Source organism: Tachysurus vachellii, chromosome 25 (assembly GCF_030014155.1).
Source record: "Tachysurus vachellii isolate PV-2020 chromosome 25, HZAU_Pvac_v1, whole genome shotgun sequence".
Taxonomy (NCBI): domain Eukaryota; kingdom Metazoa; phylum Chordata; class Actinopteri; order Siluriformes; family Bagridae; genus Tachysurus; species Tachysurus vachellii.
In genome coordinates, this window is record NC_083484.1 from 791,224 (window position 1) to 807,500 (window position 16,277).

At 41.6% G+C, this 16,277-nt stretch overlaps 2 protein-coding genes across 2 annotated transcripts in view; one reads left to right on the forward strand and one right to left on the reverse strand.

The window, feature by feature from the left end:
* The first annotated feature begins 669 nt into the window (after window positions 1-669).
* LOC132840343 (CD276 antigen-like) lies at window positions 670-5,446 on the forward strand. The gene is made up of 6 exons (XM_060861910.1): window positions 670-823; window positions 1,431-1,739; window positions 2,649-2,903; window positions 3,816-4,115; window positions 4,240-4,329; window positions 4,653-5,446. The coding sequence occupies exons 1-6, from the start codon at window positions 760-762 to the stop codon at window positions 4,799-4,801; spliced, it is 1,167 nt and encodes a 388-aa protein (XP_060717893.1). The 5' UTR covers window positions 670-759; the 3' UTR covers window positions 4,802-5,446.
* A 665-nt stretch (window positions 5,447-6,111) lies between these two features.
* The window catches only part of cip2a (cellular inhibitor of PP2A), an 11,450-nt gene continuing 1,284 nt past the window's right edge, over window positions 6,112-16,277 (reverse strand). The window contains exons 4-21 of the mRNA XM_060861913.1: window positions 16,244-16,277; window positions 15,409-15,505; window positions 15,182-15,304; window positions 14,946-15,091; window positions 14,374-14,449; window positions 14,052-14,279; window positions 11,479-11,638; window positions 10,824-10,965; window positions 10,589-10,688; window positions 10,097-10,215; window positions 9,592-9,781; window positions 9,335-9,409; window positions 8,960-9,070; window positions 8,572-8,768; window positions 8,311-8,424; window positions 7,748-7,830; window positions 6,856-6,974; window positions 6,112-6,702 (exon numbers count right to left, since the gene is read on the reverse strand). The exon at window positions 16,244-16,277 is cut by the window's right edge and continues 61 nt beyond it. Coding sequence (XP_060717896.1) covers window positions 6,550-6,702; window positions 6,856-6,974; window positions 7,748-7,830; window positions 8,311-8,424; window positions 8,572-8,768; window positions 8,960-9,070; window positions 9,335-9,409; window positions 9,592-9,781; window positions 10,097-10,215; window positions 10,589-10,688; window positions 10,824-10,965; window positions 11,479-11,638; window positions 14,052-14,279; window positions 14,374-14,449; window positions 14,946-15,091; window positions 15,182-15,304; window positions 15,409-15,505; window positions 16,244-16,277 — 2,267 coding nt within the window. The 3' untranslated portion in view covers window positions 6,112-6,549. The remainder of the gene's footprint in view (window positions 6,703-6,855; window positions 6,975-7,747; window positions 7,831-8,310; window positions 8,425-8,571; window positions 8,769-8,959; window positions 9,071-9,334; window positions 9,410-9,591; window positions 9,782-10,096; window positions 10,216-10,588; window positions 10,689-10,823; window positions 10,966-11,478; window positions 11,639-14,051; window positions 14,280-14,373; window positions 14,450-14,945; window positions 15,092-15,181; window positions 15,305-15,408; window positions 15,506-16,243) is intronic.

Sequence of the window (16,277 nt, forward strand, 5' to 3'; positions counted from 1 at the left end):
CACCTACAGAATCAGCTGAAGATGACGAGTTCAGAGTCATGACTGATTATAGCAAGTCTGGATGAGTTGGCTGCTTATTATTTTATTTTTATTTATTTTATATTTATTTATTTATTGTTTATAATTAATTAATTAGCAATATTTTTTGCCTGTACAGATTGTCAATTCAATTCCCAAAAATGTGAATAAACTTCATCTTAAGGGAAAGAGACGGTAAGATCTGTATTTTTATTTAATTATTTCACTTACGTTTGTGTGATTTTTTTTATTAAATAATCCAATGTCTTGAATTAGACATTTAGACAGGATTAAAGTTATGACCAAAAACTGTAACAACTCTATCGATATAATTCTAACATAAGTGTCAGAAAAAACATTTCTAATAAAAATGTAGAAGACAAATATAAAGATAAAGATAAATATAATGTAGTGTAGTGACTGATCCCAGCTGGTATCACTGGAGATTATTACAGTATTATGATGGAAATGGTTTAAAGTGAATAATGATGTGTTTATTATAGAATATGACTATAGAGTTTTCATACAGTGTTGTTTATTTCCAGATATAAATAAACAGAAAGTAAATTCTCTGCACTAAACATATCTGCTTTATCTCCAACCAGTTAATCTTTACACGTAAACTTTGACCAAGCCTCCGTGTGTAATGTAGTGAAACCTGTCGCCAGTTTTTCTGTATCAGGTGGAATTGAAAGCAGCTTTCGTTCACACTTTTAAAGGAATCAGTGTTTAGTTCACATAATGCAGCAAACCAGTCGGACTTTTCTGCTGTTTTGGACAATTTTACTGAGCACCAGAGCAGAAGGTGAGTAGAAACTTTATTGTGGTGGATTAAACAGCTGTCAGAAGAGTAAACCACCGTCAAATCTTTACTTCCTAAACTCATAAACTGAGATTAGACATCAGTTAGAGAAAAGAGTAAAAATAAATATTAAAACGCTGCTGTAGAAAATCTCTAGACTCGTTTCCTCACATGACAATAACATCTGGTTTCATCTGGATTAAAGTCACATGATTAAATGTGTTTATAAAATAGTATAGAAATAAAAAATGTTTAGTAGAAACGATTTTCTTCTTAGAAAAGAAGCAGGAGTTTAATAATAAGCTGTTTCTTACAGAGTGAAATAAACTGACCTTTGTCATTCATGAGCAGATTATTAAACCCAGAGGATCAGGTTTGAAAGAAAGAAAGAAAGAAATCAAATAAAAATGAGTCTTCTTTAATAACATAAAACTTTTAAGGCTTGATTTAAAAATGTCTCTGAAAACAGGCTCTCAGGCTCTAATCTCAGAACGTAGATGCCTTTGTAACAGCTTACATTTCTACATTCCAGCTCAAGCCATTAGTCACGTCCTGTTTTTTTAGTTTTTGTTTAATGAATTAATGATTCGTTTGTGTTTAACTCGCTCAGACGTGACGGTGACCTGCGTCTGGTCCAGCAGCTGTGTGCTCCCCTGTAGGTCCCAGTACCACGACATCATCCACTGGTATAAAGACAATAAGCAGAACTCCGTCCATACCTTCTACGATAAAGACGATCATCTGGAGTACCAGGATGGGGACTTTAAATATCGGACGTCTCTGTTCAGAGATCAGCTCTCTCAGGGAAACATCTCACTGCTGCTGCAGACCATCCGGACTACAGACGAAGGCCGTTATAAGTGTTACAGTGCGACCAGCACGGATAACAGTGAGCAGTTCATCAGGCTGAGAGTTCAAGGTGAGAGACGTGGAAGAAACCGCTGTGTGTTGAGCTTACAGTAAAATAATCAACAGTGGTGAAAGATTTGTTTCCTCTACCAGCGAACAGACTCGAGGTGTTTTATTCCTCTGACACCGCATCACTTTACCATTTACTCATGGTACAATTATGCTCATACGTCTACTCACTCACTCACTCATTCATCTTCTACCGCTTATCCGAACTACCTCGGGTCACGGGGAGCCTGTGCCTATCTCAGGCGTCATCGGGCATCAAGGCAGGATACACCCTGGGCAGAGTGCCAACCCATCACAGGGCACACACACACACACACACACACACACACACACTCTCATTCACTCACACAATCACACACTACGGAAAATTTTCCAGAGATGCCAATCAACCTACCATGCATGTCTTTAGACCGGGGGAGGAAACCGGAGTACCCGGAGGAAACCCCCGAGGCACGGGGAGAACATGCAAACTCCACACACACAAGGTGGAGGCGGGAATCGAACCCCCGACCCTGGAGGTGTGAGGCGAACGTGCTAACCACTAAGACACCGTGACCCCTCTCATACATCTATATAGCGGTCATTTATAAACACATCCTTTTCTTATCTTTCTTTCTCCTATTTTCTAGCCATCCATTCATTCGTACAGCCATCGTTCTTTCTTGCTTTTTATTTCTTTATAACTTTATATTTTTAGATTCCTACCATTTTATCTCTCATTCTCTCTCTATGTTGTTTTTCCTTTTCTTCACTCAACTTCCTTCTCCTTCCTTCGATCTCTCCATCTTTTTGTTTCTAAGTGCAATCTCAGTGTTTGCTGTGTGTCAAACATGCAGATGTCTGGAGTCAAATAAGATCGGACTGACCAACATCTTCCTTCAGCTTTATTTTTCTTGATCCTTTTCTTTAGCTCCAGTTAAAGAGGTGGATTTAAACATGAAAAGTGACAAAATTTCCTGCGGCATGAAAGGCGTTTACCCAGAACCCCAAATCTCCTGGTACATAGACGGCAGCGCAGAAGGTGACTTTAGTGTGGAGAAAGCAGGAGATAAAGAGGGTTTGTTCTCAGTGAGCAGTGTTCTGTCTCAGAGTGTCAAAGAAAACACCACATACACCTGCACCATCAGCCTCAGGGACAAGACTCAGACAGCCAGCCTGAGACGAGGTGAACACCTCACCAACACCTCACCAACACCTCATCCAATACTTCATCTAACACCTTATCAACACCACATCCAACATCTCACCAACACCTTATCAACACCTCATTCAACACGTTATCCAACACCATTTCAACACCTCATCCAATACCTCATCTTACACCTTCTCAACACCTTATCAACACCACATCCAACATCTCACCAATACCTCATCCAACACCTCATCCAATACCTCATCTAACACCTTCCCAACACCTCATTCAACACCTTATCAACACCACTTCAACACCACATCCAACACCTCATCCAACACCATTTCAACACCTCATCCAATACCTCATCTAACACCTTCTCAACACCTTCTCAACACCACTTCAACACCACATCCAACACCACATCCAACACCACATCCAACACCTCATTCAACACCACATCCAACACCTCATTCAACACCACATCCAACACCTCATTCAACACCACTTCAACACCACATCCAACACGTCATCCAACACCACTTCACCACATCCAACACCACTTCAACACCTCATCCAACACCTCATTCAATACCTCATCTAACACCTTCTCAACACCTCATTCAACACCTTATCAACACCATACAACACGTCATCCAACACCTCATCCAATACCTCATCTAACACCTTATCAACACCACATACAACACGTCATCCAACACCACTTCAACAGCACATACAACACGTCATCCAACACCACATCCAACACCTCATTCAACACCACTTCAACCACCTCATCTAACTCCACATCCAACACCTCAGACATCTATTTCATTAAAACACCTCATCAGACATCTCACCAACTGCTGCAAAAAAACACATAAATATAAAATAATCTATTAATATTATTATAAATTCATGAATAATGTATTTTTTATTTTGCAGAGAATGTTGTCATTATGTCAGGACAGGACGCCACTATTCACTGTCCTGTCTCTCAGGAGATCTCAGGAAACAGCAACATCACCCTGATGTTTGGAAATTCTTCTACCATTCTGACTTACATCCAAGTGTCACAGTTTCCTACAGACACGGAGTGGAGGGGAAAAAAGATACATGTCGCGCTCGACGGGACCGTCACCATCCCCAACGTGGAGAACGAAGAACATACAGGAGTTTACAGATGTCTGAGAGTCTCTGCACTGTCCAGACAGGAAGTGTACAGCAAAGTACAGATTAAATCAGGTGATGCTCTTCTCCATCTCCTTTCACTGATAATCAGCAGGAATTTCAAGACCTGTGCATGAATTTAGTGGTATTTTTATTTGTAGTGAATTTGTAAGATTAAAAATGGATTATCTGCCAACAGAAAACTACCAGACTGGTGTTATTGTTGGTCTAGCTGTCCTCATCTTCATCATCCTCATCGCTGTTCTGTGCTGGCGTTGCCGCAAAAAAAGTGAGATCACTTCTATTCCTGTAATGTTTAATGTTATGAATGATCAGTCTCATTCATTTAGAAAAACCAAACGCTACCTAGATACGTAGCCTGACTCGATGAAAGTAAAACATGTCCTAAAGACATCTGTAAACAAATCTGCTGACTCATGGGGTTTTAGATCTGAGGGTGTAAGGTTCTTTTATTGTTTAATTTTTGACTGGTGTACACGTGAGCGCAAACATGTAATTATTCAAGGAATGTACACTGTACGCTGAGATGTGATATTTATGACATTTATGCTACACTAACGATCATGGACTGTGTGTTGTGATTCTTTACAGTAGTGAACGCCATACGAAAAAAACAACAGACAAGTTCTTCCGAAAATAATAGAAACTCATCCAACGGCAATCGAGAGGAACAAGGACAAGAAAGTACACCTCTGGCCCAGATACCTGGTCAACATGGGGCAGAAACAGATCCCCAGTAATTTAAAAAGTTAAAAAAAAAATCAAGTTTCTAAGACACAATATCTACATTGCACAGTGTTTTGTATAGTTGTATTGTATTGTATATGAAGGAAGCTGAAGTGATAATAGTGAAAGCTAATAGTGAAGAGAGACTTTACTCGGTTTGTTAGCAGCTAAAAAAAAAAATTGAGCTGCCAACGTATTAGATAACAAAATTAATTTTTCCCTCATTACTCATCCATGAGAGAAATTTGGTGCTTGTTTCGCTCACTTCAGGACCAGAAAACAAACTGATGCCACTGAATGTATTGCAATTTTACTGTTTTTCTTTAGTTCCCTTGAAATGCTTTACAGTAAAAATATGAAGGAATGAGGATCAGTTTAATTTAAGTACAATATGAAGAAACTATTGTGACCGAAAGACTGAGAAACATCATTTGTTTATGTGTCTGTATGTAAAGTTAGTTTATTTTTTTTCAAGTCTTATATTTATATGATGTTCTTGTGTTCTTTTTTCTAAATGAACCACGATTCAGAAGGTAAAAACAAAACGCAGTGAACTACATGGTCTCTTCGGACCGAACAGCGATATTAAAACTGACACGAGTTTCTCTGGTGACAATAAGGAAGAACAGAGCTGAAGAAATAAACGAGTAAAACCTGTAGTGAGTTTCTCACATACCATCACAGGGCCTGTCAGTCAATAGCTCACTAAATAGAACAAGGTGCATTGGTGGTGAATTAGTCAGACAGTAAAAGACAATAAACAGCAGTCTTTGACCTTCATACAGTAATGAGCATGAACTCAAATTCCAGTAAGTTGAGTGAACAGTAATAATGCTGTTAATAGTACTGACAGTCTAACACACTAAATACCTTATACAAGAAGTCCTAAGAGGCCATGAATTATTATATTTTTGGATTTTCTCCTGATCTCTGTATAAGAACATGTTCTAGAGGCAGTAAAAGCGCAGTAAAGCAGCATCGTGGATGATCTCATGCACTTCTACCTTAATCAGGGACTCACGCGATTGACATCTTCCACATCCGACACTTCTGAAGGATGCTGTGAGGTCCGTATGTTTACGGTCGGAGACAATACGGTGACCCTACTGCAGTTAATCCAGCCTCTGGTCCTGAGAGCACGGTTAAAGTCACCGCACGTATCTTCTAGGAGTTGCTTTTAGCGTTAATAGAGCTGAAAGAGGAAAGAGAACGTCTACAAGCTCTTACAGCGCCCAACTATACATTCACACAAAACCACCATTTTATAATAAATGTACTACAGGAAGAATACAAAACTATTGATAGTATTTATTAGTTGATCGAATTGTATTAGTTATAGTGAGGGTGAGGCAGCGCCATCTACTGGAGGAAAAGTCAAAGTATATTTTTCTCCTTCAAATCAGTACATAGAGAATGATTCTGTTGCTCAAATCCACGATGGAACTGAACCGTTCTGCAGTGAAGAAGAAGATAAAAATAAAATGGGAAATAATATTTATTTATTTTAAATAAAGAGAGAAAATGTCAGGAACAACATGTAAAAAAAACAAAAAGAAAAGACAGACAGACAGAAAACAAGACAAAAATGTTATCTGGAGTTCAGTGTTAAAAATATTTAAAATGTATTTTATATTGTATGTGTCATGTGAGTTCATCATGGCTGGTGTGTCTGTGTGTGTGTCTGTGTAGTGCATATAAATCTGTAAATTGAGCCACTCCTTCTGGTCTTCTGGATATGTGTGTGTGTGTGTGTGTGTGTGTGTCACAGAGAAAGGTTGGCTGTGGCGTCGTTCTTCAGTTTGCCGCTGCTCAGGCTGTGGATCATGGCGATCATGTGCGTGTGTTTGTTCAGTTCCTCCTCCTTTTTCTGCAGTTTCACCTCCAGCTGAGACCTTTGCAGCTCTAAAGAAGAGGCCTGAGGAGGAGAAACACTTGAGATGATCCGCAGAACTTTCCCTGACACACAACTCCTAAAAGCCTGAATTCAAATCCGTGTTCTACAGAAACCTGAATTTAATTTTTGAGCCAATATTCTGTAGGAGGAAGAAGTCCGTATCCTCGATCTCACCTTGATGCTGGCGTCTTTCCTGGCCTGCTCCGTCTTGGCGAGTTCCTTCCTCAGCGTGTTGATGTTCTCGTCCATCTCACCAGCCTGCTCCTTCTGCCTCTTCACCTCAGCATGCAGGTCTGAAACAGAAACAATATACAGACACCAACAGGGAAGTGAAATATCCGGTTAGGTTTTTTTAACGCAGAAAGCTTAAGTGAAATATTCACACGGCCTCTGGACAAGAGCTGAGCTGGAAGTTTTGCTTTCATGCAGACGTGAGTGAGCTTTCAGATACACAAACAATGACCATGTTCATTAATCAGAACATGAATGTGTACGGATCTGTTCATCCTCACTAAAGGCCTGCTCGGGGTCTCGTGGTGCAAATCACTTCTACATCAGAGCGTCGTTCTCCAGAGAGAAAAGAAAAACCTTTCTGACCTTCAGGACAGTTTAAAACTGTCAAGTGTTTAAAACTGAACACACACACAGTTACAGGCACACACACAAACACACACACACAGGTACACACACGCACAGGTACACACACACACACACACACAGTTACAGGCACACACACATACACACAGTTACAGGCACACGCACAGGTACAAACACAGGCACATACACACACACAGGTACACACACACGCACAAACACAGGCACACACACACAAGCACAGGTAAATGCACACACACACACACACACACACACAGGTACACACACACACAGGTACAGGCACACACAGGTACAGGCACACACAGGTACAGGCACACACAGGTACAGGCACACACAGGTACAGGCACACACAGGTACAGGCACACACAGGTACAGGCACACACAGGTACAGGCACACACACACACACACACACACACACAGGTACAGGCACACACACAAACGTCTCCTCACCCGCTATAGTGTTGTGTTTCTCCTGCAAGGCTGCTTCCATGGTTGAGATCCTCTCTTCCTTCTGCTGCAGCTCTGATGACAACCTAAACAAAAGAGTGAAGTTTAAGTGAGGGTTCAGCGATTTAACAAAAAATATGGTATCACTATACTGGAAGTTATACATGTCTGGAGAGAACTAATAAAAAAATTCTTCAAAGAAACTGATGAAGAGTAAGAAAATCTATTTCTTTTAACAAATATTTTAAATAGCTATTAAAAAAACACATTTTTTGTAAATGTTAACAGAGCATTTGCTTCTAATTAGAGTTTTCACTGCTATTAAAACTTTTCTCAATACCTGCGGTTCCTCAGAAACGTGTATCATAGCATAATTTATCATGGTATAGATATTATTTATATTTATAGAAGCGAGGTGCAGGTGCTGTTGGTGTTACACCCCCTACTGACAGCACTGTGTAAGTGCATTATAATTTTGTCACTCGGTAGTCTGCAAATTTTTCCTCAACGGCCTCATGAGTATTTTTCAGCAGTGTGGTGGAGATCTATTATGAGCCTAGACTGACCTCTCTTGCTGCAGTTTGAGCCCGTCGTTGTTCTTCCTGAGGGATTCAGCCTGCTGCGTGAGGGAGATGTGAGCGGCCTGGAGCTCCTTCAGCATCGCTTCGCTCTTGTTGTACCTAGAGATGATCAGAGTTTATGCCGTTACGCTGAACCACATCATTTACACTGAATAACACAGAAGTGTGGAGGCTGAAGGTAAACGCTTCGGTCCTCAGTGACCTGAGCAGCCCAAGTTCCTGTGAGAACGTCTGTTCTGTCCTGACCTGCTCAGCAGTTGGTTGTAGGTGCTCTTCAGGTTCTGGTGTTCATCAGACACGGCCTGCAGGCGGCTGTTGTGCTGCAGGAGCTGCTGACTGTCACTCTTCAGCTTCTCCACCTCCAACACCTGATCACTCAGTTCAGCCTGCAGCTCCTCCTTCCTCCTCTCCGTGTCCTTCAGCAGAGAAGCCAGCTTTCGGGCCTGCACATGGCCAGCATAAGAGAGAAAGGGCGTAAGTGTGTGTGTGTGTGCGTGTGTGTGGCTAACAAGCTGAGGAGAAAGAGAAACCAGCATGTGGCTTTGAAAAAAGTGTGTGTGTGTGTCCCCGTGTGCGTGTGTGTATGTGAGTGTGTGTGTGTGCGTGTGCGTGCACGTGTGTGTGTGTCCCTCACCTCTGCCTCAGCTTGTGCTCTCTGACAGCGGTACTGAGCGATCAGACGGTCAGCCTGAGACAGAGCAAGAGCTTTGGCCTCCAACAGGTCCTGAAGACGGCTTTCTTTTGACTTGTCACACAGACACACACACACACACACACACAGAGAGATAGAGAGAGAGAGAGAGAGAGAGAGAGAGAGAGAGAGAGAGAGAGAGAGAGAATTACATATAACTATAAGTAGGCTAAAATATAAATTAATAAATTAAATTAATTTTTATTATAAATAAATAAAAAGAAAGCAAACAAATAAAAAAAAACACATTTGTATAATAAATACAAATACAAAAATAAAAAAGCAACTGAAACAGAACTGATCTTTAGGGTTACATACGGCCAGGGCGGAGATTTTCTGCTCGTACACATCAATGATCTCGGACATGTGCACGTCCTTCATCTGATCCTGTAACTTCAACAAGAAACAACATCAAATTCAACCAGGACTGCTGGAGCCTTCAGACAAATCAGACGCTTTTTAATTCTATTCCTAAATATTCTGAAAAATGACCTCACAGTTTTGGATGGAGATCCATTACAGATTCATAGATTCTTTTTGAATGAGAAAAAACGAACAGTAATTGAAGCACACACATGAATGCCGCTCTGCAGTTTCTCGATGAGGCTGTCGATGCTCTGGCCAGACGGACTGTTCGGAGCAGCGATGCTCAGAGAAACGTTCTTCACCGAGGTGACGCCGTCGTCCTGGAGGCCACTGACTCTGACAATCGACTCGCCCTCACGCTGCCGGTACGCGTTATTAGCTGCGATGCTTTCTCCTAAACTGGGAGGAGAAAAATAATCATTATGAGAGTTTACACACAGAAACATGACTAAAATATAATATCCGTCCCAGCACTAATCTTACTATTAATAGCACTGATGATGATGATGATTAGGTAACACACTATGCATGCTGTATTCATAATACTCTATAACTTCGTTCACCTGTATTTAAACTGCCATTAAGCAGTTGTTACATACAGAACACTTCTCGCTTCTCGTGACCTGGTTTACTGGTGAACTGCCACTTTAATTCTTAGGTCTGTAAAATTGTCTCTCATGCTCATGATTTCTCCTCCGTCTGTTTTACACTCACATGACGGCGGGGAAATCGGGCAGCGGCGCAGCTTCGAACAGGATGCGCAGAGCTGTGTGTACTCGCTCTCGATGTGGTGACGTCAGGGCTTGAGACAGAGGTGTGACAATGCGCTGGTCCTGCACAACAATTAGAGCATTCAGTATTACACCTGCTGCAAGCCCCGTACACACACACAAACACACACCCCACACACACTGAGAGACACACACAGAGACAGACAGAGAAACACACACATACACAGAGAGGCACAAACACACTTGCACACAGACACACACAGACAGAGACAGACAGAGAAACACACACACACACACACACAGAGGCACAAACACACTTGCACAGAGACACAGACACACACAGACAGAAACAGACAGAGAAACACACACACACACAGAGACACAGACACGCACAGACAGAGAAACACACACACACACACACACACACACACAGAGGCACAATCACACTTGCACACAGACACTCACACACACACACCTGCAGCATCTGGTAAAAGCAGGTCTCCATGTCGGCTACATGCTGCTTCAGCTGGCTCATCAGCTCCAGAGTCTTCAGGACCGTCTCACAGAAAACGTGGCTACAGGAAGCAAGACAAAGAGGGCAAAGTTCTTTCTCTAATTCCTGTTTGTGCTCTTAATTCTGACTCACTAATATATTTAAAATCTAATATTTTGCACATAAAACACTGATAATCAACTGACGTTCACCAGACCTGAGCCGAGCGCTCGTGTCCGAGCAGACGGAGGTGACGTAGTCCTGACTGTTAGACAGCAACAGCTCCACCAGCGACACACACAGCTCTGAGCTCATGTGCTGCGCCACCAGAGTCTTCATCATGTCGTCTCCACAAAGGAGTGTGTGTGTCAAGGTCGAGTGTTGTTCATTTATTGTCGATAAATGACGGTAGTGATCGTTCAAAGCTGAATTATACTCATAGACTCGTCCTAATATGTTATTGTTTGGAGAGAAACGACTCACGAAAGCAACACCGTACTTGTACGTCTTCATGTAAACAGACGATAATATGCGTGTGATTGTTTTCTGTAACGAGGCGTTTATTTAAATATTAACTATCCTAGTGTTTAAGGTGTTCGATTACCAATCTGAAGGTTGTGAGTTCTAATCGCAGGTCCCCCAAGCTGCCACTGCTGGGCCCCTGAGCAAGGCCTCTAACCCTCAATCGCTCAGATGTATAGAAAAAGATGAAATTTAAGTCGCTATGGATAAAGAAGGTTGCCATGTGTTGTAAATATAAATGTAGAAACAAGCTGCTTCTTGACTTCAAGAGAAATAAAATGAAAGGACAAACACAATATGAGATGTAAGTATCTCTGTTTCACACAGATGTAAGTGATTGTGTAGGATATCTAGCATGAGGTCCAGCGCTCGTCCGGCTCTCGCACAGTGCCTCTGTAGCAGCTCGTCTCCTCCGATGAAGTCTGGAGTCTGCAGTAAACTGTGCAGCGCTGGGAGGAGGAGCTCCAAAAACGAGCGAGCAGAACCAGACTGTGAGGATCCAATCACCTCCTGAGGAGAAACACACACACACAGTGTCTATTAGAGGAACACAAGAAGTCTCAATAACAACACCATCATCTGCTCTGGTACCAACACCCACGCTGTGGTTAAAATCACAAAGACTTTTTCTTCATTCTGATGTTTGATGTGAAAACTGACCGAAGCTCTTGACCTGCGTCTGCACGAGTTCATGTTCTGTGCTGAAGCCAAAACACAGGATGAGTAGAAAACTGTCTAAATGTGCAGGTTCCTAATAAAGTGGACAGTTAGTGTATATTTTATAAGAACCTCGAGGATTAGGATAATCTTTCTGTGTTAAATAATTCATTTTAGTTCCACAGTAAATTAAAAATATTGTACTATGTTGTACTGAAGGATCTGAATTATTTTTTTCTCTTCCGATGTTATAGAATTAATTATATTTGTTTATATGTTTACTTAGAAGTTTAATTATCGCACGTCATAAATATATTTGCGATTTTTAGGATGTTATAATACGATTATAACTATATTCTAAATAATAGAATATATATGATGTTAACACAATGCCACTGCTGACAGGGGTAGCTGAAACACAGGGGTAGCTGAAACACAGGGGTAGCTGAAACACAGGGGTAGCTGAAACACAGGGGTAGCTGAAACACAGGGGAAGCTGAAACACAGGGGTAGATACACAGGGGTAGCTGATACACAGGGGTAGCTGAAACACAGGGGTAGCTGATACACAGGGGTAGCTGAAACACAGGGGTAGCTGAAACACAGGGGTAGCTGAAACACAGGGGTAGCTGATACACAGGTGTAGCTGAAACACAGGGGTAGCTGATACACAGGTGTAGCTGAAACACAGGGGTAGCTGATACACAGGGGTAGCTGATACACAGGGGTAGCTGAAACACAGGGGTAGCTGAAACACAGGGGTAGCTGAAACACAGGTGTAGCTGAAACACAGGTGTAGCTGAAACACAGGTGTAGCTGAAACACAGGGGTAGCTGAAACACAGGGGTAGCTGATACACAGGTGTAGCTGAAACACAGGGGTAGCTGAAACACAGGGGTAGCTGATACACAGGGGTAGCTGAAACACAGGGGTAGCTGAAACACAGGTGTAGCTGAAACACAGGGGTAGCTGAAACACAGGTGTAGCTGAAACACAGGGGTAGCTGATACACAGGTGTAGCTGAAACACAGGGGTAGCTGATACACAGGTGTAGCTGAAACACAGGGGTAGCTGAAACACAGGGGTAGCTGATACACAGGGGTAGCTGAAACACAGGGGTAGCTGAAACACAGGGGTAGCTGAAACACAGGGGTAGCTGAAACACAGGTGTAGCTGAAACACAGGGGTAGCTGATACACAGGTGTAGCTGAAACACAGGGGTAGCTGAAACACAGGGGTAGCTGATACACAGGGGTAGCTGAAACACAGGGGTAGCTGAAACACAGGGGTAGCTGAAACACAGGGGTAGCTGAAACACAGGTGTAGCTGAAACACAGGTGTAGCTGAAACACAGGGGTAGCTGAAACACAGGGGTAGCTGATACACAGGTGTAGCTGATACACAGGTGTAGCTGAAACACAGGGGTAGCTGATACACAGGTGTAGCTGAAACACAGGGGTAGCTGAAACACAGGGGTAGCTGATACACAGGGGTAGCTGAAACACAGGGGTAGCTGAAACACAGGGGTAGCTGAAACACAGGGGTAGCTGAAACACAGGTGTAGCTGAAACACAGGGGTAGCTGAAACACAGGGGTAGCTGATACACAGGTGTAGCTGAAACACCTGGCCATGTGCTCTTCATAAACATACACTGTGGTGGTCCTGAAGACCTCAGGGACTTTACACATGCCACAGTGCCAGGATTCCACCTGTATCACATGATCAGTGTGTCAAACATCTGCCCTGCTGCTCTGCCACAATCAACTGTTGGTGCTAGTATTGTTAAATGGGGCATTTAGAAGAAGAAAAAAACATCGGCCACAAAACGGTAGACCACAGAAACAGAGCAAGCAGCCAAGTGTTTCTTTTGCATCGGTCTTATGCTGCCAGAGCTACAAACTACAGCTAGAAGCAACAAGATCAGCGCATCTAAGTAGTGCTGAGCAGCGGCATGCAACAGACGTGTAATACCAAGCATCAGCTGGTGCACTTCATTAATTATTAATTATATATAATGAGTGTCTCTGTATTTATTATTCATTAATAGTGTATCTGTATTTACTTGCTCCTCGATGCTGTTTTTATTTTCTATTTAAAATTTGCTCCATAAATGTATAGTAGTTTATTATTATCATTATTATTAAAAAAAAAAAAAAAAAACAATATTACAAGACTGGATATATTGGATGGATGTCTGAGCATGGACAGTAATAATAAAAAAGGTTCTGAAGCTTGATCCAGAGAACTATTGTTCCTCTCACGCACCTCAAACAACTCAGTGAAGAGCTCCAGTGCTAGCAGGTAACACCGCTCTGGTCCCTGCAGGGGGCGTGTAGCCCACTGGAGCAGTGACAGGCCTGGCTCCACTCCCTTGGCATGGGCGGGGTTCCTGGCGGTGGGCTGCAGGCGAGGAGTGGCGGGTTTTAAAACCGTCTGACAGATGAGTCTGCGCAGGGGCGGAACAGAGCACAGAGACACAAGCAGCTCCAGCACCTACACACACACACACACACACACACAACAGAGATGTTAATGTTTAGAACTTATTAAAGAGATGATGATATTTATTGTTCTAAATATCGTTCACCTTCACTGCTGTATCCGGGTCTTTACCATGGAGAAGACAGACCACCTCACTCAGACACACGGGGAGGTGTTTATAACTAAACACACACACACACACACACACACACACACACACACACACACACACAAAGATAAACTACTAAACTTAAATAAAGACTGCTTTCACACCACAGTACACATTTCACATGTAATAAAGGAAAGAAGAAAGTAACCAGTTTCCTGAAACTATAATTCTAAATATTTTAAAGAAAACAAATCACGTGTGTGTGCGTATATAATATTAGATGTAATATAATTACACATAATATAAGACAATATCATAACGAGTGTGTGTTATGCATGTGTGTGTTGTGTTTGTGTGGAACAAATACAGTAAAAAGCTACAGACTTTCATGCTGAACCGTCAGTATTTAATCTCCTCAATTAATTTCTGATTATAATTAATCTAATCTAGGCTTGTTAGTTAGCTGATGCTAATTAATAACACGGTAATAGTGTTGTTATAGCTGCAGTGTGGACACGTCAAAAGTAGAGCGGGTGTTATGTCTTTGTTTAGCTCAGCTGTGAGCCTACTTGGTGAGATAATCAGCAATTTTGGCATTTTTGAGCAGATCCACTAGTAAGTCAACGGCGTAGTTCCTCGTCATGGTTCCGTCTCCATTCACCGTGATGTTGAAGATAAGCTGAAAGGTCTGGTGAATGTTCTTTGCATTGAACAACTGAAACCAAAAGATGCACAGAAACAAAGTCATGGTATGAAGTTGCAGTGAAGGAAATTACGAGATCAGAGAGACAACACCTGCGGATACCTTTTGTCCCACTTCCTCACTGAGGGTAAGGCTAGACAAAATCGAGAGAGCGAAGACGACCACAGTGAGGCAGTTGTGACCTAGGAAGTTAAGCAAAGCTCTGTAGAAAGCTTTAACGTTACTCTGGAGAGATGTAAAAACAGAAAGAAGAAGAAAGAAATCAGTAGGATATAAATTTAATCATGCAAATAAGGGACGAGGCATAAACTGAGGGAGGAGTTGTTTACCTGAGACTTAATCTGCACCTGTACAGACTGGTTGTGTCGACACAAATTAGCCATCAGACCTAAGCATGGCTTGGTGATGACATCATTCTGAGACTGGCTGCAATCATAGCAACAGGCACCGAGTCTACATCAATATTAAGAATAACAGCACCGAGCATCTTATCGTAACGTCTAACAAGACTAGACGTGTCCACAACATTTCATGCATCTTTATATTATTCGTTTTGTTTCATTTGCACAAGTGTAAAAATTTTAAAAATAACTAAAAACCAAAATCTAATATCAAAAGAATAAATATTAACTGAAATTAAACATAAAATGATGCTTTATAGATTTAACACATCATTTCAAAGTCTGATAAAAACTTGTTGAAGAATTAACAGCGCTGAATCGCATCCTGTGATCTCTAACAAAACTCTAGTTTTTTGGGCAGGGTTCAAACTTTAATTTGGGATGTCGGTCTATTAAAAGGACCATATGTAAGAACCAGGAGTTAATATTAACTGTCTTCTGTTGCTGTGCACAAACTCTGCTGAGAATGTCACACAAGCTGCATTGTGGTTTTGCTAAAGTACCACAGAAAGGGGACAAACAGGAAAGGCTGATGGTGCAGCTAAACCTCAGACGTACTTCACAGAGTATTTCTTTACCTTTTTCTATTATTATAGTAGCACCAACTTACATATGTGAAATTTTATATATATATATATATATATATATATATATATATATATATATATATATATATATAATTACATATATGCATATTATTACATATTGCAATATAATACAATGCATATAATACATATATGCAAAGGATCAAATTAGGACTTACATGTTGATCATGAGGAAGGTGAGGAGGTCGTCTA

Coding starts and splice junctions, on each gene's coding strand:
- LOC132840343 (XM_060861910.1), top strand. CDS start 760: ATGCAGCAAACCAGTCGGACTTTTCTGCTGTTTTGGACAATTTTACTG. Junction 2,904..3,815: donor GACAGCCAGCCTGAGACGAG/GTGAACACCTCA, acceptor TTTATTTTGCAG/AGAATGTTGTCATTATGTCA. Junction 4,330..4,652: donor CTGGCGTTGCCGCAAAAAAA/GTGAGATCACTT, acceptor GATTCTTTACAG/TAGTGAACGCCATACGAAAA.